Source organism: Hemiscyllium ocellatum, chromosome 12 (assembly GCF_020745735.1).
Source record: "Hemiscyllium ocellatum isolate sHemOce1 chromosome 12, sHemOce1.pat.X.cur, whole genome shotgun sequence".
In the NCBI taxonomy this organism is placed as follows: domain Eukaryota; kingdom Metazoa; phylum Chordata; class Chondrichthyes; order Orectolobiformes; family Hemiscylliidae; genus Hemiscyllium; species Hemiscyllium ocellatum.
In genome coordinates this window covers 61557713-61582782 of record NC_083412.1, presented here as the reverse complement: position 1 = coordinate 61582782, position 25070 = coordinate 61557713, and the positions used below count along the sequence as shown (strand labels likewise).

The window sequence follows — 25070 nt, the reverse complement described above, 5'->3', positions numbered from 1 at the left end:
TTGCGTTATAGAAAAACTATAGCGCCAGTTCATAAGGTGCCAGTTAAAACAAAGTTTACTGTGTTATGTTATTCCTTTCTCCTTATTCTTTCATGGGAAATGTACATTGCAGTCAATGATACCTATTGCTAAATGTCTTAGAAATGACTAGCTTGCTATGGGAGGTGTCATATGTAGGTCAGATCAGGTAAGAATAGCAGATTTCCTTACCTCAGGAGTTTAGTGGACCAGAGGGTATTGTTTAACAACAATCAATGACTGTTTCATGGCCACCATTACTATGACTTGCTTTCAGTTTCTGATGCATTAACTGAATTTTAGATTCACCAATGCCATGGTGGGAATTAAATCTATCTACACTGAGCATAAGCCTGAGCTTCTGGTGATACTACTGTTATGCCATTGTCTATCCTAAATCATGGTGATGCTTTTATGCGACTATGGACATCTTTCAGATACATTTCTACATTATTTCTGTGGTCACACCAACAATGTTCTGTCTTCTGACCTGGGAATTCTGGTAGCTGTTCCTTTAGAACGGCAGTAGTTGGACAAAAGTATGCATGATATAAGTGTTCTTCCACATCACTAGATCGAAGCAGTTCAGTCCCTGAGCCATCAGTATGCAGAATAAAAAACCTGCCAGGTAAAACAAAGCAATATTAAATCATTCATAAACAATCTGAATACCTATAATTGCTACAAAATCAAATATATAGCAGCTCCTGGAAGAAAATCAGAAAATGTTGGACAAATGAGCAGATCTGGCAAAAACCGAAATGGAAGTTCATCTGCTATATAGCAGAAATATTAGAAGAGTTTTGCAACCTGCAAAATTAAAGTGGTACATATTTTCATTCTAGGGTCAGAGTTACACAGCACAGAAATAGACACTACAGTTCAACTCATCCATGCTGACCAGATATTCTATTTGGCCCAAATCCCTCTAAACCCTTCCTTTTCATGTACCCATCCAGATGCATTTAAAATGTCTTATTTCTACCATATCTACCTCATCCTCTGGCAGCTTGTTCCATACGTTAGACCCTCTGTGTTAAAAAGTTGCCCTTCAGGTCATTTTAAATCTTTTCCCTCTTAGTTTAAACTTATGCCTTTTAGTTTTGGACCTCTCAGGATTTTCAAAGCAGTGAGGGGGTTACTTTGAGGCAGCGTGGCACTTAGTCTTTGAGATAAGAAAATTTTGTTGACAACCCACTGATTGACTAAGTTTGGAACAAGCTGTAAGTGCAAGGAGTGTCAGAGACATCTGAAGTCTGTAAGCTGAAAACCGCTTTCTTCCATCTCACTCCATGTAAGGAGAAAAAGACAGAAAATCAAGAAAGTTTAAAAGAGAGAATTCTAACAGGGAATGACCTGGGTCTACCCGATACATTTTAACATGAACAATGACCATCATTTTACAGACAACAGCACGTTGCTGAAATCAAAATAACTTGTGAGGGACAATTTAACACAATTTAAGATCTGGACTTTTGATCTTCAAAATTATATCTGCCTATGTTTTATCCACCTTTCAGATGTGTGTAAGACGGACTTATTTATGTCTGTCTTTATTGTGAATTTGAATGTGAGTGTGCATGTGTATCTGTGTATGTGTATTTTGGGATTTTAAAGGGTCACAGTTTAAATAACATTGTAGTAGATTAGAAATCCTTTCTCTTCTCTGCCAAAGTCAAGTGTGCTCCAATAAATAGGTATTTTCTGTAAATGATTAAATATGTTGTGAACTGCTTTTGGCCTGAAAAGCAGTCTGTCAGGTAAATTGGTCATCCCTAATTGTAATGGCTTGTGGATCTGAGGGGCATGATTATTGGTGCACTGTTTCCCATTAAGTTGTGACAAATGTTTGGGTTAGGATCCTGGCTCTTTTGAATGAGGATAAAGTTAGGTTCGATGTACAGTTAAGATGAGTCGTAAAGGATAAAGGGACAAATGGCAGATTTCCCACCCTAAAATAAGTTGACATAAGAAATAGATAAAAGATCCTGCTGTTGGAAGAGGTATCTTTGATAGATTTACAAGGGTGAGACTGAATTGGCAAATAAATTAGAGGTAGAATTGCCTGTCTGCCTGTAAGCCAAGAACATAGAGGTGATTGAAATAATAGCAAATCACCCAGGAATTGTGGAAATATGGAGAATTAGGCACTACAGCATGGTGAGATACTTAGGCTCACAAGGATTCAATTTCAGTTAAAGCAGTTTGAATATAAAAAAAGAACTGAAGAAGCATGAAATAAACCAAAGAAAGTGGAATCTTTTAAAAAATTGAACCAGGGAGAGGAGAACTGGTTCTTACATTTTATTATTCAGTCCAAGTTGTCATCAAGTTTTTTTGGAAGATCCTTCTCTGTGAGACCAAGAGCCTTTACTTAGTATACATTACCAAACTTGCCTCATTAACTTCTTACTATGTGCCATTCTCAGAGCAACTCACCATTCGACAGATATCCAATGTCCCCTCACTCTTGCAATCCTTAAAATGCCACTGTGCATCTATATTTGCATGGCATTCTGAATCTGCTCTGCTCTGTCTACAAAATATGTTGGAGAAAGGGAAGATGGTACCATGATTTGACAACAGGAACCTGGAAGCCTTGGCCAAAAAGCTGGAGTCCTCTTCCTGTAGGATCAGAGCACACCATGCCATTGGCAGACTGGTTCAAAGTTGCCACCTGGAACAGTGCAATCTCCATGGTGCTGAGGAATGGCTAACAGCTCCTTAAGAAGATCAATGACTTTTTCTGCTGCATAAAGGTAAGTGTCATATTCTTCTCTCTGCTACCTCATACTCTGACTCTGCTAATGCATCTTCCTCCCATTAAGACTAATCCTCAGCCATATTCACAGTTGCCACTCATATCTTCCCTCATTTACTGTCACCGTCCCAATTTCCAACACCACTAACACTGCAGTTCACTATATTGGAAGGCCTCACCATCTTTCCACCAGCCAAATCAGCATTTCTGGCTGTGCCACCCACTTTCAAATCACTCACTTACTTCCTTTCTCTCATTACAGGAGAAGGCAGTCCACAGCAGAGAGGAGAGAGCTTATACTGGTGGACTGGCGCTTATACTAGACACTTGTGAGGGGAGAACCCTGACTTCATGGGAAAGGTCAAGGACTTCTCCTACTGACATGCCAAAACATCGATGTTCCATGAAATGAATAAGAACCACTCTTCATTCAACTGTAACTTTCAGACTAACCTCACTGTTATTCATGGCGTACCATTTTGAGCCACTAGCTTTAATGCCTTGTCTCTTTTTTAATTTTGCAGGCTCTGCCACCAAGTCCACCACCTCTGTGGAGAAATGGCCATCTCCCTCAGAAGGCAACTCCTTGACTTCTGAGGATATGTTCTAAGGCCTCATTGGAAGCATTGGTAAGGCTAGAACATGGTGCAGGTGAGTGATTGAGGTAATGTGCTGTCATGCTACAAGATGCACACCCACTTGACTGAGGAATGCTAATCAGAAAGGCAAGCTGTCTGGTTGTATTATTGTACTGACAAGGATGGCAAAGCAAAGTAAGGCATAGATTCCATATTGCTATTGGACTCTAGGGTTGTTCTCTCATCCAATAGAGAGATGGCTGGTGGTGGTTTAACATGAGGGTCACCATACCTCAGGTGAGGGAAGAGGTTGAGAAGTAGAGTCCTTCATGGTAGCCTCAGCTAGTTTGGGAATTGAATCAATGCTGTAAGCATCACTGTGCATCACAAACCAGCCATCCAGCCAATTGCTCTAACCCAACCTGTCTAAGTGAGTGTGCATTAAGAGAGCAAGTGAGCAATGCCAATGCAATCTAGTCTAATCGTTTACTTGGTTCCTGGTCCCTGCAAACAAAGTCTCCCTGATATAAACAGTTCAGTGCGAGCTGGCAGCATTTCTTACAGCGCATTGGGTAGGTGGCACGGTGGTCGTGAACGGTTACACATGCTGACACCTGTGCTTCCTAGAGCCCTGCCAGTGTATTGGATAGGTGACATGGCGATTGTGAGAGGCTGCATATGCTAAGTGCCAAAATTGGTGGATGAGGGGTATCTGCAGCTAGTGTCTATGCTGTTTGGTCGTACACAACGTAGAGGTACTTCAGTGCAATCAGTGAACTGAATTCATCAGGCTACCATCCTGATTTTATTCAATGTCTAGCTTGTATGGCACATTTGACAAGATAGGAACCTGAATATTAATGAAGTAAGTTGGTCCATCAACAAGGTATTTAACAAGGAATAATCCCCTTTTTAATTTGTAGCTCACTGCAGCCGAACAAGCAACTCACCACATTACTTGGCAGAAACATAAAAGATGAAGAACAAATGCTCCGACTGCCAAAATTGGACTTGCTGGACCTCTCGTCTCATTCTGCCTCAATCTCGCTATAGCCCATGCTACCCAAATTCCCATAAGCTTCCATCCAAAAAGGATCAGTATTTAAATGCTGTAATTAGAGATTCAGGAAAGATTTGGGATAAGAAAGGGGAAAAAAGAGGAGAGGGAAAGGGAACACCAGCTTAAAATTATACAGTTAAAAAAAAATCTATGTCAGATATTGAAGAATGCTATGATACAGAAAATCCTTGTCATATTCTAGATCCAGTAAGCAGTTTGTTTAAGCTCTACCAAAATTTAAGCAAGAGGGTGCAGAGGTACCCTTTCTGTCATTTGAGACAATAGCAAAACAAATGAAGTGGCCAACAAGAAACTGGACATTGCCCTTGCAGAATATATTGATGGTGGAGCACCGAAATTTATGCATCACTGTCACAGGAGGTTTCTAAGGATCATGGTGTTGTAAAAATAAAGCCATTCTGTGTTCATATGAGTTAGTTTCTGAACATACATGCAAAACTCTGACGTTTGTGGAAGCAGGATGGGCAAACCCAGATTTAAATTAGAAGGGTAAAGCAATGTAATTAAGACAGTTGGATAGAGCATTAGGAGTAATTATCATATATGATGCTCTTAGAGAAATTAGTCTCTTGAAGAATTGAAAAAACTCACTACCTTTTGTAATAAGAACTCATGTTTAAGGGTTTCAACTGCTATAAACACAAGAAATGTTACAAGCCAATGCATAAAACAGGTATCTACATACACCTGAGTAGGATAGAGGATGGGAGAGTGAAAGGAAGTGGCCAGGGTAAAGAAAGGAGAACTGGAAATGTCACAAGATCCACTCAGAACAGCATGGAATGCACTGAGAGTGATGACAAAAATTGAAAGTATTTTCACTGTAATAAAGTGGGACATCATTGTCTGAAATACTGCCAGTTGCATGGGACTTATAGTAAAAGTGAGTCAGACAAAATGAAATCTACAGAACATGTGAAGGATCAAATTGCAGCTTTAAATGTCATTTTACAATGAAGTAATCACTGCTGAGTGCAGGATAGCTGAATAGGGTAGACAAAAGATAAGAAGGATTTTTGTCAAAACAAAAGGTAATCATATATGATTAATCTACTGAAGATCTTTGAGGTAGTATGTGCTGTGGATAAAGAGGAATTATTGGATGTACTGTACTCAGATTTCCAAAACGAATTTGATAAGGGATCAATCAAAGCTTATGGTGGAAAATAAAAGTTCATAGTATGGAGCAGGACATTTTTGAATGGATTGTAGATTAACTGGCCAACAGGTAGCAGACATTAGGTGTGAATGGGTCTTCTTCAGATTGACAAAATGTAATAAGTGGTGTACCACGAAGATCAGTGCTGGGACCTTAACTGTTCAAATTTATGAAAATGATAAGGGATAGAAGGTGTGGTTCCCCTATTTGCTGGCAACACATAGATAGATAGGAAAGTAAGTTGTAAAGAGGACTCAAGGAGGTTACAGCAAAATATTGATAGTGGGCAAAGGCGTGGCATTAAGAGTATAATGGGAGAAAGTGCAATGTTGCCCTTTTTGGCATGAAGAATAAAAAGGAAGTATATTATCCAAATGTTGAGAGATTATACAGCCCAGAGATGCAGAGGCATCTGGTGTCCTTGTGCATGAATTGCAAAAGGTTTGTAGGCCAGTGCAGCAAGTAATTAGGAAAGCTCATTAATTGATACAATTTATCATAAAGGGAATTTAATATAAAAATAGGGAGAATATGCATTATCTATACAGGGCACTGGTGAGACTGCATCTATGGTATCGTGCACAGTATTGATCCATAATTTAAGGAAAGACATAAATGCACTGGAGGTAGTTTGGAGAAGGCTGACTGGACTAATACCTGAAAATGGTGGAGGTAGGGGAGAGGTTTGAGAAAAGGTTAGACAGACAAAGCTTCACTGAAGATTAGGAGATTTACAGGTGACTTGACTAGAACACAAGATCCTAAGACGTCTTGACAGAGTGGATTGGAGAACATGGTTCTTCTTGTGGGAGAACTTGGAACCGGGGCCACTGTTCAAAAATTAAAGGTTGCTTATTTAAACAGATGATACTTCTTCTTCTAAGAGTTGAAAGTCTTTGGAGCTCTCTTCCTGAAAAGGTGGAAACAGTGTTCTTGAATACTTTTAAGGTAGACAGAGATAACTTTTCTAAACAAAATTTATCAGGTTAGGTGAGAATATGGGTTTGAGGTTATAATCAGACCAGCCATTATTTTATTGAATGGCAGAAAAGGCTTGAGAGGCTGAATGGTCTTCTCGTACTCCTGATTCATATGCTCATATGTAACAGAGCCATGACCAATGTTCACACTGGCATAGCTTAGTGGCATTGCTGGGCAAATTTAAAACACCTTGGTAGGGAAATAATAATCAGAATGTAACTTTAAAAAGGGAAAACAAGGTGAACAGAGATTGGAAGAGATAGACAGCACTAGTTTAAGAAATACCAAGGTATTTGATAGTTTCAAGATAAGAAAAATGCAAAAAGGGATAAGTTACATATGCGGTGCATGTTTGTAAATGCATGATACAGGCAAATAAGACTGAACTGCAGGTACAGTTAACCACAAAGTAATATGAGATCATAACAATAGTAGAGATCTACCTCAAGAAAGGATTGAACTGGGTGCTATGTATTCCTGCATTCAATGTGTTCAGGAAAGGTAGGATAGAAAAGAAAGAAGGGGGCAGCAGTAACAAATAAGAATATGAAAATGCTGAAGAGAGAGGCCATCCCAGATAGAATAAAGACAGAAATAAATTGGTTAGGGTTAAGAAGCAACAGAGTTACACTATTAGGTGTATAAAAAGATACACAGGAACAAATTTGAAAGGAATCATAGAGAGATTAAAAACTATAGAGACGTGAGAATGGGGACTTTATCCTGATAGACTCTTGGATATTAAATTGTGGGAAGACCTGATAGCAGAATGATTAATAAATTGAAAATTTTCTTGATTCCAGCTCTGCTGCATCTGGTTCTGGGGAATAAGATGCATCAAGTGGATCGAATGTGAGGAGGGGACATTTGGTGAACTGTTGCGTGGTAGTATCAAACTTGAATATTGCTGAAAGGATGAACATGTTGCAAAAACATTTTGTCTTGCACTCACCAGGACAAATGCAAGAATGGCAAATTTTAAACAATCACAATAAGTTATACAACAGGAGTGATGTCAAAGTGTGGCGCTGGAAAAACGCAGCAGGTTAGGCAGCATCCGAGGAGCAGGACAATCGATGTTTTGGGCATAAACCCTTCATCAGGAATGTGGTGGGAGGGAGGAGCAAGTGGGGGCTGAGAGATAAATAGGAGGGTAGAGGTTGGAGAAGGTAGCTGGGAAGGCAGGTGGGGGTTGATAGGTCAGAGAGGAGAATGGAGTGGATAGGTGGGAAGGAAGATTTAGAGATTGGACAGTTCATGAGGGTAGTACTGAGTTGGAGGCTTGGGTCTGGGATGAGGTGGGGGGTGGGGAGATCAGGAAATTGGTGAAGTTGACGTTGATGCCATGTGGTTGGAGGGTCCCAAGGTGGAAGAGAGGCATTTTTCCTCCAGGTGTCGAGTGGCTTGGATTTGGTGGTGGAGGAGGCCCAGGACATCCAACTCTTGGGTGGAGTGGGAAAGGGAGTTGAAGTGGTCGGCTACAGGGCAGTGGGGTTATTTGGTGCGTCTGTCTGAGAGATGTTTCCTGAAACATTCTGCGAGTTAGCGTCCTGTCTCCCCAGTGCAGAGGAGCCCACATCAAAAGCAAACACGCTGCCAAGGACATGCAAGTCCGAGGCCTCCTTCTCCTGGGCCAAATCCAATCCACCTGACAACTGGAGGAAGAATCCCTCATCTTCTGCTTTGGGACCCTCGAACCACATGGAATCAACATTGACTTCATTAGTTTTCTTATCTCCGCTACCCCCACCTCATCCCAGATCCAACCCTTGAACTCAGTACCGTCCTCTTGAACCATCCTACCTGGCCTTCTTCCTTCCCACCTATCCGCTCCATCCTCCCCCTGATCTATCACTATCATGCCCATACTTGTACCTACCAATTGCCTTCTCAGCTACCACCCCCACCCTCCTTTTTACCTCTCAGCCCTCTTTTGCCACCCCTTTCTCTCATTCCTGATGATGGGCTTATGCCCAAAACATTGACTGTCCTGCTTCTCAGATGCTGCATGACCTGCTGTACTTTTCCAATGATACACTTTTAGGCTCTGATCACCAGCATCTGCATTTCTCATTTCCTTACAGGAGTATTGTGTTCAAGCATAAAATTTAAAATGAAAGCAATGTTAATAATTTGTTATATCAGAATAATATTCTATTAACATTCCTAATTACTTGCTGTTCCTGCAGAATTCAATACACAAAAACCTAGGCAAATTGCAACCACATAACCATTGTTAATTGTCATAAAAACCCAATCACAAAAATCCACTAGGGAAGGAGATCTGCCATCTTTACCTAATCTGGTTTACATGTGACTCCAGACCCACAACGATTAGGTTGATTATTAAGTGCTTTGTGGGCAATTAACAATGGGCAATAAATACTGGCCCAATCAATGTTGACCTCATCCTATTAACAGATAACAATATTCTGGGAATGATGGAAGGCTTCAGAAAGGTTACTGAAAATAGTTACAAAAATGTTTCCAGGGATGAGGGACTGCAAGTATATGGATAGATGAGAGAAATTGGGTTTGTTCTTAGAATGGAGAAGTTTGAAAGATGATTTGATGGAGATGTTTAAAACCACGAGGGATCTAGATAGTGTCTATAAAGAGGAATGTATCTTATTGCTGGAAGAGTCAAGAACCAGAAGATGAATCGCAAAAAAAAGTCTCAACATCAGAAAAAATCTTTCTTCTACAAAGTGAAAAGTAATTGCAAGCTATGGTGAGAGATGGATACAAGCAGGAGTGGTGGTGACCAACACTAGCTAAACTGCTCTTGATAAGAAAACACTAAATGGCCTCCTTGTCCATCTATCATTCTATTGTTCTTGCCTCAGAGATTTCTTTAATAAATATTGACTGACTTATAAATTATATTTGTTTTTGAACATTTGTAAGTTTATAACAAACCTTGGGGCATGTTTTTTATAAACTTCAGGTTCAATCATGAATCCTTGGAGTAAAGCATCTTCTTCTTCTCTTTCCTGATTGCCATCATGAGTCAAAGTAGAAGTATTACCATTTACCATTACCTAATGTATAAAAATAAATAAACGAAACATCTGTGTAAAATCCCATTACTAACTGCAGGTAGATATGTACTTGTTGCTGATAACATCCATGATATCATAAGTGACTATAATTGTGGCTTATTTAAATGTCTACTTGGCATCCTGCTGCCAGACCTATACCGAATGGGCAGCTTTGAGGAATTAGGAGAAGAACAATTTGTTGCAGAATACTTAGCCTCTGACTTGTTTGAACGACCACAGCATTTATGTGACTGGTCGTGTTAAGCTTCTGATTTACGGTAACTCCCAGAATGTTCAGAGAGGTTTGCAATGATGGTAATATCATTGAATGATGAGGCTAGATCATTAGCCTCATTATCATTGTTGATGAATATTACTAACACCAGTGTGGTCCAAGCATTACTTGTTATGATACTAAAGCTGGATGATGTTCAGGCTTTATAGAGTGCAGGTATGGATTCCTTTCCAGTTATTTTCATTCCCTTAAGCTTCAAATCATCCAACCATCCAATATGACATACTGTACATCTTCACTCATACCAATGGTCATGTTTCACTGACTCCCTGTTCTCTAGCATGTTAACTTCAATTTTTTTGTTTTTACCCTCAAATCTCTCTATAGTGTCACTCTATAAACCTTCATGGTCTGCTCCTGCTTTATCTACCATTTATTTTCATTTCTCCTAAAACTCAAACTATTCCTTTTGCTCTATTTATTGCTGGCCACTCATTCAGAAATTATAGTTTTGCACTCTGAATTCCCTTTCCTTCACCTTACCTGCTCTTTCCTGGATTTGGAAAACCTCCTCAAAATCCTCCCCTTAACTCTACCTTATCTTTCAACTCTCTTTTTACCCCTTGCTCCACCTATTCAATATCAGTTGCTTATTTTCTTTCTGATGTGATATCTTCCTGTGTGTGATGAATACAATAAAAATGAAAGGTAATGTTTAAGCAATAAAATCAATAATATCATAGTTGGTGAAGTAGCAAATACATAGGTTGACATTTTAAGCTACTTGGATCACGTTGTGTGTCGAGTATGAAAGGTAAAAGCTGAATTGTACCATCAGTGTAATTTTGAATCTGCACTATCTCAACTGCTGTCAATGCATATAATAACACAAATTAAGGACAGAAGTAGATCGTTGATTCTGCACCAACATTCAATAAAATCACAGTAGATCTAGTGGTGTTCAAAATTCCACATTCTCTTCTAACTCTGGTAACTGCTGATTCGCTTGCTTGACAAGAATCTATCGAGCCTCACCTTCAAAATATTCAATGCCCTAATCTCCACTGCCTTCCAAGGCAGAGATCCAAAGTTGCAGTTTTCGGAGAAAAAATATTCCTAATCTCTGTCCTAAAAGGGCCACTCCTAATTTTAAAACACAGTGTTCTTCAGTTCTGACTCAGCCACAGGGGAAAACAGCTTTTCCATGTTCACCTTGTCAAGACCATTCTGAATCTTATGGACTTAAATCAAAACACCCCTCACTCTTCAGAACTTTGATGAAAACAAACCCAATTTGCCACACGTTTCCTCATAAAACAACCCACCCATTCCAGAAACCAATCTAGAAAATGTCATCTGAACCATCTCCAGAACATTTACATCCTTCTTTAAATGAGGAGATCAAAACCGTACACTAGATTTGAGATGTGGTTGCAGCAATGCTCTGCATAATTGAAGCCTAACTGCTTACTTTTATGTTCAATTCCTCTCGTAATAAAAGCTGGCATCACACTGTCTTTCCCATTACATGCTCTACCTGCACATTAACGTTTGAAACTGATGTATTAGAAAACCTAGATTTCTCCGGATCTCAGGACCTGCAATCATTCTCAATTTAAGTAAACTCTGAATTTTGGAAATATCAATAAAAGCAACATATTATAGTGGGAGGGTGAGGAAAGGGAACAACTGTATAGGCAGAACAAGGGGATGTCCAATTGAGAAAGGGGATCAGTGATGGAGAGCTCCCCCTACTCCTACTTTGCCCATCCAACATCCAAGCTGCATAACCTGCCAGGCATTGCTTCTGTCTTTGATGCTTAGGGACATGTCCTTCGGTGACCATTCATTGATCAGTAAGGATCTGAGCTGGGCCAAGGTCTATCATAAAATTGCTTACAGTTCAGAATGAAAAGGATGGTGGGAAGGCCAGCTGTGAAATTTCACTAGTGCCCCAACCTCCAAAACCACTCATGGAAGCCTACTAAATTTGATCTCTTCTGAGTATGTATAATCCAGCAAAAAAGTTATTAAATTGAAGACATACTCAATACAACACTGCCATGGTAAGACGAAAGATTAATCAAAAGCTTTAATTCTGTTTCATTGTAATGAATTATGCTTGTCTTAATTTTTGAAGACATTTTTCATCTCTGTCTTCTTTATAAGAATTGCAATCTTTACCATCAGCTGGACTGGATGTTAGTATAAAAAGCAGGTGGAGTAAAAATAAAGAAATGAGGGAACTATAGTTCAAATGATAAAATATGGCATTCTACAAGACCTGGAAATGATTTCCTTCAGGATCCAAGACTTCAAAAATGACCGGGGAAGTACTTTTCATAAAATATGCATCAGGCTGCAGCTCCATGTTGCTGATAGTACCGTGTGTTATGACATCATTATTTGCTTTTGATGTGTACAAGGCACTGCCATCCTGATCAACTGAAAGACATCCACAACTTGCTGGGAAAATCTGAAATGTAAACAGTAAATTAAAGTAAGAACAATAGAGATTATACAATTGATAAGCTTTCTGATCCACAAAAACCTGTCAGACAGGTATGGTGATATTCATGGTTGATTTTAATCTATTTATAGACTGTAAAAGTCAAATGGGAAAGGATTAGAATTTCATAGAGTTCTGAGGAGTCACTTGACCCCAAACATTAACTCTGATTTCTCTCCACAGATGCTGCCAGACCTGCTGAGCTTTTCTGGCAATATCTATTTTTGCTTAGGATTTCATAGAATGTTTCCAGGATAGTTTTTTAGAACAGCAATGTTATGGAGTCAACCAGCATGAGGCTATAGATACCTGATATTGTAAGTACTGATCTCACAGAGTCATAGAGATGTACAGCGCGGAAACAGACCCTTGAGTCCAACCTGTCCATGCCGACCAGATATCCTAAATTAATCTATTTGCCAGCATTTGACCCAGACCCCTCTAAATCCTTCCCAGTCATATACCCATCCAGATGCCTTTTTAATGTTAAGTGCCTCCACCATTTCCTTTGGCAGCTCATTCCTTGGATGCACCACCCTCTGCATGAAGAAGTTAGGTCCCTTTTCAATTGTTTCCCTCCCACCTTAAATCTATGCCTTCTAGTTTTGGATTCCCCTACCCCAGGGAAAAGTCCTTGTCTCTTCACCCTATCCATGCCCCTCATGATTTTATAAACTTCTATAATGCCACTCCTTAGCTTCCAACACTCCAAGGAAAACAGTCCCAGACTATTCAGCCTTTCCCTGTAGCTCAAATCCTCCAATCCTGACAACATCCTTGTAAATCCTTTCTGAACTCTTTCAAGTTTCACAACATCCCTCCTATAGCAAAGTGAGCAGAATTACATGCAGAATTCCAAAAACGGCCTAAGCAATGCCCTGGACTGCCACAATATGATCTCTCAACTCCTATGCTCAATGCACTGATCAATAAAGGCAAGCATACAAAACGCCTTCTTCACTATCCTATCTATCTAGCACTTCACTTTCAAGCAACTATGAATCTGCACTCCAAGGACCCTTTGATCAGCAACATCCCCCAGGACCTTACCATTAAGTGTATAAGTCCTGCCCTGATTTGCCTTTCCAAAATGCAGTACCTCATATTTATTTAAATTAAACTCCTTAGCCCATTGTCCTCTCTGATCAAGATCCCATTGCACTCTGAAGTACCTTTCTTCATTGTCCACTATACCTCTAATTAAGATATCATCTGCAAACTTATGAACCTTTCCTCCTATGTTCACATCCAAATCATTTATTTAAATGACAAAAAGCAGTGGACCCAGCATTGAACATAGAACATAGAAAATTACAGTGCAGTATAGGCCCTTCAGCCCTCGGTGTTGCGCTGACCTGTCATACCAATCTGAAGCCCATCTAACCTACACTATTCCATGTACATCCATATGCTTGTCCAATGACGACTTAAATGTACTTAAAGTTGGCAAATCTACTACCGTTGCAGGCAAAGAATTCCATACCCGTACTACTCTCTGAGTAAAGAAACTACCTCTGACATCTGTCCTTTACCTATCACCCCTCAATTTAAAGCTATGTCTCCTCGTGCTCGCCGTCACCATACTTGGAAAAAGGCTCTCCCTGTACACCCTATCTAACTCTCTGATTATCTTATATGTCTCTATTAAGTCATCTCTCAACCTTCTTCTCTCTAATGAAAACAGCCTCAAGTCCCTCAGCCTTTCCTTGTAAGACCTTCCCTCCATACCAGGCAACATCCTAGTAAATCTCCTCTGCACCCTTTCCAAAGCTTCCACATCCTTCTTATAATGTGGTGACCAGAACGTACACAATACTCCAAGTGCGGCCGCACCAGAGTTTTGTACAGCTGCAGCATAACCTCATGGTTCCGGAATTCGAGCCCTCTATTAAAAAAATAAAAGCTAAAACACTGTATGCCTTCTTTAACCCTGTCAACCTGGGTGGCAACTTTCAAGGTTCTGTGTACCTGGACACCGAGATCTCTCTGCTCATCTACACTACCAAGAGCCTGATCATTAGACCAGTACTTTGCATTCCAGTTTCTCCGACCATAGTGGATCACCTCACACTTGTCCGCATTAAACTCCATTTGCCAACTCTCAGCCTAGCTCTGCAGCTTGTCTATGTCTCTGTGTAACCTACAACATCCTTCGTCACTATCCACAACTCCACTGACCTTAGTGTCACCTGCAAATTTACTAACCCACCCTTTTACGCCCTCATCCAGGTCATTTATAAAAATAACAAACAGCAGTGGACCCAACACCGACCCTTGCGCTACACCACTAGTAACTGGACTCCAGGATGAACATTTCCCATCAACCACCGCCCTCTGTCTTCTTTCAGCAAGCCAATTACTGATCCAAACTGCTATATCTCCCACAATCCCATTCCTCCGCATTTTATACAATAGCCTACTGTGGGAACCTTATCGATCAATATCAACCTTATTGATCCTTATGGCACACCACTGGTCACATGCCTCCACTCTGAAAAGCAACCTTCTACCACCACCCTCTGTCTTCTATCTTTGAGCCAGTTCGGTATCCAAATGGCTAGTTCTCCCTCAATTCATGTGATCTAATCTTGCGAACCAGTCTACCATGAGGAACCATGTCAAATATCTTGCTGAAGTCCATATATATCATATCCACCATTCTGCCCTCAACAAACCCCTTCATTACTTCTTCAAAAAACTCAATCAAGTTTCCAAGTCATGTTGACTATCTCTAATCAGTCCTTGCCTTTATAAATATATAAACTCTGTCTCTCAGGATTCCTTCCAACAACTTGCCCACCACAGATGACATGACTCACCGGTATTTAGTTCCCTGGCTTTTCCTTACCACCTGTTTGAAATAGTGGCACCACATTAGCCAACCTCCAGTCTTCTAGCAGTACACCTATGGCTATTGATTACACAAATATCTCAGAAAGGGGGCTAGCAATCACTTCCCTAGCTTCACACAGACTTCTAGGCTCCACCTGATCAGGTCTTGGGGATTTATTCACCTTTATGCATTTTAAGCTATCCACCACCTCCTCCTCTGTAATATGGACATTTTTCAAGATTTCACTATTTATTTCCCCCATTCTTTATCTTCCATATCCACAGTAAACACTGATGCAAAATACTCACTTAGTATCTCCCCCCATCTCTTGCGGTTCCACACATAGGCAGCCTTCCTGATCTTAAAGCAGCCCTATTTTCTCCCTAGTCATCCATTTGTCCTTAATGTATTTGTAAAATCCTTTTGGATTCTCCTTAATCCGATGTGCCAAAGCTGTCTCATGTTTCCTTTTTGCCTTCCTGATTTCCCTCTTCAGTATACTCCTCCTGCCTTTATATTCTTCTAGGGATTCACTCAACCTCTGCTGTCTATAGCTAACATACGCTTCCTTCATTTTCTGGACTGAAACCTGAATTTCTCTTGTCATCCAATATTCCTCCGCCTACCCTCCTTGCCCTTCATTCTAACAGGAACATACTGTTGCTGGACTCTTGTTATCTCAGTTTTGAAGGCTTCCTATTTTTCAGCCATCCCTCTACCAGCAAATATCCACCCCCCCAATCAACTTTTGACAGCCCTTGCCTCATACCGTCAAAATTGGCCTTCCTACAATTTAGATCTGGTCTATCATTTTCCATCATTACTCAGCATTGTAGATTTACAAAAACAAAAGCCACTTAGTTGCTCCTGTGCTGTGATCTCTCCCACACAGGTTTCTCCAAGGTCAGCTGTGAATTTCACCGTTTGTTAGTTTTTCTTACACGATCTCCAATGTCCAGAAATACTTGAAATCAACAGAGGAACAGTCAGCTATACAGATTCACTGCTGGGTCAGACAGTAGTGCAGGTTTTTTTCTCCATTTGATTCACTTGCCCATGTGGTCACTACCTTTGACTGTCTTCCCCATTTTCAAAGTCCCATAGTGAAGGTTCCCACCAGGTAGCATTTTCTGATTGAAGTTTTACATTCAGTTTGAGAGAGAAAGGAAAGGGATCCAAAACTATTTTTAAAAAACTTAGATAAGGGGAATTAGGAAAGCAGAGTGGGCTAAAGTGAAATAATATATTTGGTTGAAGGATTGGTCAATATAGATGCAGCATACATTTAAGGGGATATTTTAGAATATGCAGTACAGATACAAGCCAACGAGTAAGGAAGATTCTAAAGAACAAACCCACCACCCATGCTTCATTAGAAATGTTAAACATAATACCAAACTAAAACAAAAAAGTCCAAATATAGATAGCAGGACAGCAGCATAAACAACAAAGAATGATCAAAAGATTATAAAGAAGTAAAACGTTAGACAACAAGAAAAAGTTAGAGTAAAAAGTGAGGTCTGCAGATGCTGGAGATCAGAGCTGAAAATGTGTTGCTGGTTAAAGCACAGCAGGTCAGGCAGCATCCATGGAACAGGAAATTCGATTTTCCTGTCGAATTTCCTGTTCCTTGGATGCTGCCTGACCCGCTGTGCTTTAACCAGCAACACATTTTCAACAAGAAAAAGTTAGCCAGAAATATAAAAACAGATAAAAAGAGTTTTGATAAATATTTAAAGAAAGAAAGAGTTGATAAAGTAAGGAGTGGTCTCATATCAAACTTTTGGTTGCACTCAAGTATAGAATGGAAACAATCTGTGAAACTTGATAACAGAATCTCTCCTTTAGTTAAGTGCTGATGTTATTACAAAAAAAAAATTTAAAATCATTGCCATGTTACCTGGTACATCCCCTCTGGATTGGCGATAATTGCTGTACCATTTCCAAACACTGCACAGCATGTGTAATCTTCCCAGTTCATTAACACAGTGGCAAACCCCACGCATTCCACTTTTATGTATTTAATGTGCCTAGTCTTATCATGTGGAATTTCTTCTATGAAAAAATGCACCAGATAAAGAGTTTAGTGATACTTAAGTTTAAATGTAATTCAGAATGCACATTTTTTCATCAATTCTCATCAATTTAACATGGCTAGAAATTACTTTATGGGTTTAAAGAAACAGTATTCTTCTCTGCAGGGGCTCTTTCAGATTGATAAGCCTTCTGCCTGCCTCTCCCTGTCCTAACCCACCTCCCTGCATTAGTGGATTAATTAATGATGAATGGGGATCTAAGGGTTCATCGTAATGTTATTAAATAGCACTTGCTCAGTTTACGTTCCACCGGGCCCGGAGTGGGGGGGGGGGGGGGGGGGGGGGGGGGAGTGTCTCAGTTCACCATATAATTACAGCCATGGTCCAGACATGAACAAAAGAACTGATGAAGACAAGTGGGGTGAAATGACTGCCTTTGAAATTGAGGTTGCATTTTACAGATACAGCAGCTAGACATCTGAGCAAAACTAGAGTCAATTGGATTTGAAGAAAACTCTCTGCTGACTGGACATTGTTGGAGGTCAATCATCTCAGTGGCAGAACATCAATGCAGGTGTTCGTCAAGGTAGCAGGCTAGGTCCAACTTCAAATGCAGTATGGTATTTTATGTTGACCCAGTGACACTGAAGGAATGGTGGTATATTTCTAAGGCAGGATGATGAGTGGCTTGATGGGGAACTTGCAGGTGGTGTTGTTTCCATGTTTCTCCAATGGTGTCCTTCTACATGGTGGTAATCGTAAATTTGGAAGATGCTGTCTAAGGAGTCTTGGTGAATTTCTGCAGTGAATCTTGGAGATGGTACACAATGCTGCTACTGAGCATCAGTGGTGGAGGTAATGAATATTATGGATATGATGTCAATCATGCAGTCTGTTCTTGATTTATTGGAGCTAAACTTATCCAAGTGGACAATATTATATTACACTTCTGATTGTGCCTTGTGGACTGAAGGTGGACAGGCTCTGTGGAGTCAGAACGTGAGTTACTCATGCAAGTTTCTTAGCTTTCTAACCTGCTGTTGTACCCACAATATTTATATGGTTGGTACACTTCAATTTCTGGCTAATAGAAACCCCCAGGAGAATGATAGTTGGGGATTCAGTGATGGTAACACCATTATATGCCAAGGTGTGATGGCTATATTCTTTCTTGCTGCAGATGGACATTGCTTAGCACTTGTGTGGCACAAATGCTACTTACCACTTGTCAGCCTAAACATAGATATTGTTGAGGACTTGGTGCATGCGACATGGACTGCTTCATTATCCAGGAATCATGAATGATGCTGAATATTTTGAAACTCCCCACCTACGACCTTACAATGAAGGATAGATCATAGATGACACAGTTAATGATGGTTGGACCTGGTATACTATCCTGAGAAACACCTGCAGAGATGTCCTGTAGCTGAAATGACTGACCTCCAATAACCGCAAACATTTTTTTTGGGCTGGTTTGACTCAAATCAATGGAGAGTTTTTCCCATGTCTCTCTTGATTCTGGTTGCATTAGAGTTCCTTCTGCCACCTTTGGTCAAATGCAACATTGATATCATTTAGTCATTCTCATCTTGTATCCGGAATTCAGTGTTTTTGTTCATCTTTCAACCAAGGCTGTAATGAGGGCAAAAGCTAGTGACCTTGGCAGAACTCAAACCAAGTGAGCAGGTAATTGCTTAAGTAGGATTGATCTTGGTTATTGTGTACATGACATTGGGCAATTTTCTAAATTGTTCCACTTGCTTAAGCTTAATGTGGCAACAAGCCCATAATTGTGGAAATGGAGTGGAAGCTTTAATGGTACAATGACTTTGTAAGGAATCTAGAAATGGTGTTGAGGTGGCTTTACAACAGGAGGTCAAAGCTGTGAACCATGTAAGGCATTTCATTAATCAGCTGGCATTAATTTGCAGGGATCAGTTCTCCAGAAGTGGAAGATAGGCCATTGCAGTCATCTTGAAGAATAATGTCTAAGATAACGGAACTGTTGCTACAATGGCAGCTACTGCTATCTTATTCAAAGTGCCTCAGTGGTGCTAATGTTTCTCCTGCTGCTTGACCCTCAACAGTACCCACACTGCAAAGTTGCTGGGAGACCTACCCATTGCTCACACCAAATGCAACCTAACCACCATCCGTAATTAGAGGGCTACGCAAGGAAACTTATTAGTTGGCTTCCTCTGGGATGTTTGCATCTAGCATCTCTTCTCAAACATTTCTCGATTCCCCACTCAAAATTGAGGATGATTTGGATTGCAAACTACCTAGGATGAGTCTGAATGCACTGTTGGTCTGACTGTACAGCAAAGACACTAAATTTAAAAAGTGAAAAATGCACAAATAATTTTATCTAATCTGGTAAGCAAATTCTGCATCACTAACATTCGATTTTCTTGATCATCTGTGAATTAAGTTATCATGTTGCTCAAAACAACCTGCTTAGAATACCATGTGCCACGATTGGACTTCATTTATGAATTACATTCAGATCTTTCTGGATGAGGCAAGTCGGAAAAGGTGCAATTCACAGGTTTCTGAATAAGTGCTGGAAAGCTAATGTCCGGAAGGGAAGCTGAACAATGAAACCTTCCATTCTTCAGGATGAATATTCACTACTGTTCATTATTATATTTTGCTGTCCAACAACTAAAATAACTCATCAAGCTAGACAATGCAAGTTTGGATGATGACATTATTCCTGCCCAAACAGTATTCAAACACCTGATCAATTGAAGTGAAAACAGTAACATATAGTAGATAGCATATTTATTTGGATAAAAATGGCATGGTAACATATCAATGTTCAGTAAAAATGCACAAGGAACATCTGCAGAATTGAAGCAATGATAAAATCGGGTATCTTGTCTTCTTACCAGTTTCATCTTGCAATGCATAATCTGTTTTTGTGATATCCCCAAAAAGGGTTGTAATCCTAGTTCCATCAGCATGTTCCACTATAGTACTGTCACTCCCAAAGACAGTTACTACCTTATCTTGTCTTGTAATCATTATCTGTATTGCAACAACAACGTGTTGGTTGGTTCATGAAATGCATTTTGATGCCTTTTTACCATTTTTCCAGATTAGACATAACATTTAATACTTATTCTGCAGATGCTGTGTAGCTAGCAAACTCTGTTGTGCCTTCTACCACGTATGCTGAATGCATCTTGACAGTTACAGAAAGCTGTCTGGCAGACTGGCCACTGTACAAGCTGTGTTCTCCTATATGTCATCCCTGAGCTCCTCAAAATAATCTCTCTCAGAAGACTTCAAGTGAACCACCTCTTAACCACTCATGTCCAATAACTTGCAATGTGCAAATCACAGATCTAAATTAGCTTCCAAGGTACCTGTAAAGGCTGAAATAATGGTTGTGAGTGTCAGATCAAGGCTTCTGTGTTAATGCTGTGCTATTATTGGTCTCTCTGTCTCTTGGTGTTCTCCAGGAACTGATGCATGACGGGGTGATTATTTTTAAACGTTATGTTTCAAATTCCTTGTATTTTGTATGATCTTCTGGTAGTTGAAGAGTAAAGTTTAGTGTGCGAGGAAATATTGCCTGCATGACTTAAATTAAATCGGTATTACAGAATTGATGATGTGAATTAATAGTGCAAATATGAGAAAAAGGTAAGGAGAGGACAGATGTCCAAAGTATCCAATGAGTTGTAATAGAAGAGCTTGCTCTGAAAGGTATAGACCATTGGGAGGATGTCGACAGGTCCTTAAGTTCAGAGGACAGGTTTTGATTGCCCTGGTCATTTGCTCTCCTCCCATCTGAGAACATTCCTCAAAGATCTTGTGGTCCTAAATGAACCATGGAATGTCTGTTCTTCTACACCTTCACCATTAAAGGTTCCAGGATTCTATCCATAATCCTGAAGACATTTCTGTTCCTTAGCACTGCATTGTTTTTATAAAAATTGCAAAAATAATATTGAGCAGAAGCTTATTGCCAGTTCGTGCAACCTTTCTTAAAGAGGAACAGAATTTAAGAACAGAATGTTGATGCCACATACTATGATGATCAAAACTTGGCTAGAGGTTTTGCTAATCCAGAATCAATGAACAACTGCTTGGAGCAACTTGGCCCCACTCCTGTTTGGTAAATGGGTGCTTGCACCAAACTTGTGTGCAATATTTAAGAAGCATTTGGGATGAATACTTAAAGCCAGGAATTGAAAGCTCTGGGGGAAGTATAGGTAAATGGGATTAGTTTAGATTGGTATTTGTTGGTCAGCATACACATGCTGGACCAAAACACCTGTTGCTGTGCTGTATGGCTCTCTATGTTCACCCTCACCAGAACTAGCCTGGGCAGAGGACAAATTGTGAACCTTATGCTTGAAAAATGAGATAAACCAATCTTTAGAACAAAATTTAGAATTTTGTCCTGAAAACATTGAGAACACCAACTCTAACAATAGAATAACATGTAAATCACTGTAAGTGATTATTTCATTTATAGTCTTGGAGTCATACTACACAGAAATAAATCCTTTGGTTCACCTCGTCCATGCCAACCAAGTTTCCCAAACTATACTTATCCCATTTACCAACATTTGGTCCATGTCCCTTATTCATGTACCTATCCAAATGTCTTTTAAGTGTTGTAAGTGTATCTGCATCTACCAATTCCTGTGGCAGTTCATTCCATGTACGAACGACACTCTGTGTGAAAAAGATGCCCCTCAGGTTCCTTTCAAATCTTTCTGCTCTCACCTTATCAATGCTCTTCATGACTTTTTAAATCTCTTTAAGGTCAGCCCCTCAATCTCATGTCAGCCTCTCCTTATAACTCAACCTTTCAGTCCTTGCAACATCCTCGTACATCTTTTCTGAACCCTCTCTGATTTAATATTCTTCCTATAGCAAGGTGACCAGAACTGGACACAGTACTCCAGTCCTGAACAACCTTAACATGACTTCTCAACTCCTATACTCAATAATCTCAGCAATGAAGCCAAGCATGCTCAATGCCTTCTTAACCTGTAGAAGTAACTGAAAACACAGCAAAAGGTTGCTCTATCAAATGTGACCTAACAATACACACAGAAACCACTACATAGTCTACTCAATCTGCTTCAGCATCTTAATAAGTATTTTTAAAAATTGAGAAAGTATAGAAATAAGTGTAAACAAGCCTAAAGGGGAGAATGGGAAAGTCAGGAATCTCAGGTTTGGAAATAAAAACCAAAATACTCTAAAACATACAAGAGTAAAATCTGTAAATGTTATTGCACTTACTTCTCCAGTTCCTGGATCTGTGGCTTTGTAGACTAAGATAGGTTTTATATCCAACTTTTCTGTGCCTTTTGTTCCTATAGTTAAACCTATTGGTGTTGTAGTTATCCAAGTACCAGGTACAATGTTTGATGGTTGTGTCTGAATTATTGGTTGTTCACTAATAGTTGAAATGGAATTTCCTCCATGATTATGCTTTCCTTAAGGAAGCAAATAAATGATGTTAAAGCCAGAAACATCTGTTCATAAATAATATTCTCTGATTATTGGAGATCAGTTTATTTGAATACATTTCTGGTGTTCCTAATGCATTATTCATCACATGCTGGAGAACTTGGAGAAGGAAATGCAACTTGCTACTAAAAGTGAATACAGAACTGATGACTCTTGTTAAACACTGAAATACATCCTGGTAGAGATGATAATATTGATGATGAAAAATAGGAATAAAGCAAGAAGAGAAGATACACTTTTTTTTGTCCACAGCATGCTGTGCCAAATTACAGTCAATCACATCATGGAAAGGGCCCTCAATTTGAAATAATTTTCATAGCCCTAGTACATATCCAGGTTATATACAGTTTTTCCAGAGCCCTTCATACTGGCTGGTTGTGTTTTTTGTGAGATGTGGACATTGATAGCAAAAGTTGCATGCCTGCTATCTCTGTTCTTCTAGATCCTGGTGGTGACTGGTTTGAAGGTGCTGGAGACAGAGTGTTGAGGAGTTTCTGCAGTGCCTCTTGTAGATGGCACACCTTGCTGCCACTGTGTAGCAGTGGAGGGTAGAGTCCTAATGAGGCATGTTTTGTTCTGGATAATATTTTTTACATGGTGTTGGAGTTACAATTTGTCCAGGAAAGTATGGAGTATTTTATCTCACTTCACCTTGTCAATGATGGGAATCTAGAGGTGAGTTACTCATTGCAGAATTTTCTTGCTCTGAACTGCTCATGTCACATCAGTATTTTATGTGCTTCATCCAGTTAAGTTTCTGGTCAATAATGGCAACCAGAATGTCAATGATGGGCAGGGGATCAACAACAATAATTCAATGCCATTGAATTTCAAAGGAGATGGAGTATTCACTTCTTTTGGAAGAAATCATTGCCTGGCACTTGCATGGGGCAAATATTACTTGCCACTTCTCAGTTTTTTTTAGATTCCAAGCCTTGTTGTACGTAGGTATAAATAGCTTCCTTGTCCTATGAACATATCAAACTAGGATCTGAACAAGTGCCAAGGAATGTTCCTACTTCTGACCTTATTTTGTTGGGAAAGTCAGTGTCAAAGCAGCTAATTATGGTTGGACCTAGGACACAGGACACAGTTACAAAGACCTCCTGTAGTAAGGTCCTAGAATTGAGATGAAAAAAACAATCATAATTATTTCCGTTTGTGTTAGGTCTGATAAATGAATTGAGTTGACTGAAGACTGGCGTGGGTTGCTAGGATTCTTATAAGTTGCCTGGCATGCATCAATCACTCAGCACTTCTAAATAGGCTGATTTGTGTGCAGTCCAAATCCCATAGCAGGAATTGAAGCAGATGGTCCTCAAACCTTTGGGACTTTTGTCTCAGATCACATATGAAGATTGTATAGTGGGTGATTTTAACTTTCCCAATATTGACAGGGACTTCCTTAGTGCCAGGGGTTTGGATGGGGCAGAATTTATTCGGTGCATCAGGAGAGTTTCTTGAAACAACAGGCTGATATATTTTGTATTGTTGTGGTTCTGTTTGCCAAGCTGGGAATTTGTGTTGCAGACGTTTCGTCCCCTGTCTAGGTGACATCCTCAGTGCTTGGGAGCCTCCTGTGAAGCGCTTCTGTGATCTTTCCTCCGCCATTTGTAGTGGTTTGAATCTACCGCTTCCAGTTGTCAGTTCCAGCTGTGCGTTGCAGTGGTCGGTATATTGGGTCCAGGTCGATGTGCTTATTGATTGAATCTGTGGATAAGTGCCATGCCTCTAGGAATTCCCTAGCTGTTCCCTGTTTGGCTTGTCCTATAACAGTAGTGTTGTCCCAGTCGAATTCATGTTGCTTGTCATCTGCGTGTGTGGCTACTAAGGATAGCTGGTCGTGTCGTTCGTTGCTAGTTGGTGTTCATGGATGCGGATCGTTAGCTGTCTTCTTGTTTGTCCCATGTAGTGTTTTGCGCAGTCCTTGCGTGGGATTTTGTAGACTATATTGGTTTTGCTCATGCTGGATATCGGGTCCTTCGTTCTGGTGAGTTGTTGTCTGAGAGTGGCTGTTGGTTTGTGTGCTGTTATTAGTCCTAGTGGTCGCAGTAGTCTGGCTGTCAGTTCAGAAATGCTCTTGATGTATGGTAGCGTGGCTAGTCCTTTGGGTTGCGGCATGTCCTCGTTCCGTTGTCTTTCCCTTAGGCATCTGTTGATGAAATTGCGCGGGTATCTGTTTTTGGCAAATACATTGTAAAGGTGTTTTTATTCCAGAACTGCAAAAAGAGGAAGAAGAACACCTATACAATGTATTTGCCCAAAACGGATTCCCCCGCAATTTCATCAACAGACGTCTAAGGAAAAGACAACGGAACGAGGACATGCCGCAACCC

The 25070-nt window shown here is 40.1% G+C and overlaps 1 protein-coding gene across 1 annotated transcript in view; it reads right to left on the bottom strand.

The window, feature by feature from the left end:
* spag17 (sperm associated antigen 17) overlaps nucleotides 1-25070 on the bottom strand; it is a 225401-nt gene that overhangs the window by 88664 nt on the left and 111667 nt on the right. The window contains exons 33-38 of the mRNA XM_060832789.1: nucleotides 22504-22700; nucleotides 20127-20265; nucleotides 17097-17251; nucleotides 12139-12330; nucleotides 9498-9619; nucleotides 509-639 (exon numbers count right to left, since the gene is read on the bottom strand). Of these exons, the coding sequence (XP_060688772.1) occupies nucleotides 509-639; nucleotides 9498-9619; nucleotides 12139-12330; nucleotides 17097-17251; nucleotides 20127-20265; nucleotides 22504-22700 (936 nt within the window). The remainder of the gene's footprint in view (nucleotides 1-508; nucleotides 640-9497; nucleotides 9620-12138; nucleotides 12331-17096; nucleotides 17252-20126; nucleotides 20266-22503; nucleotides 22701-25070) is intronic.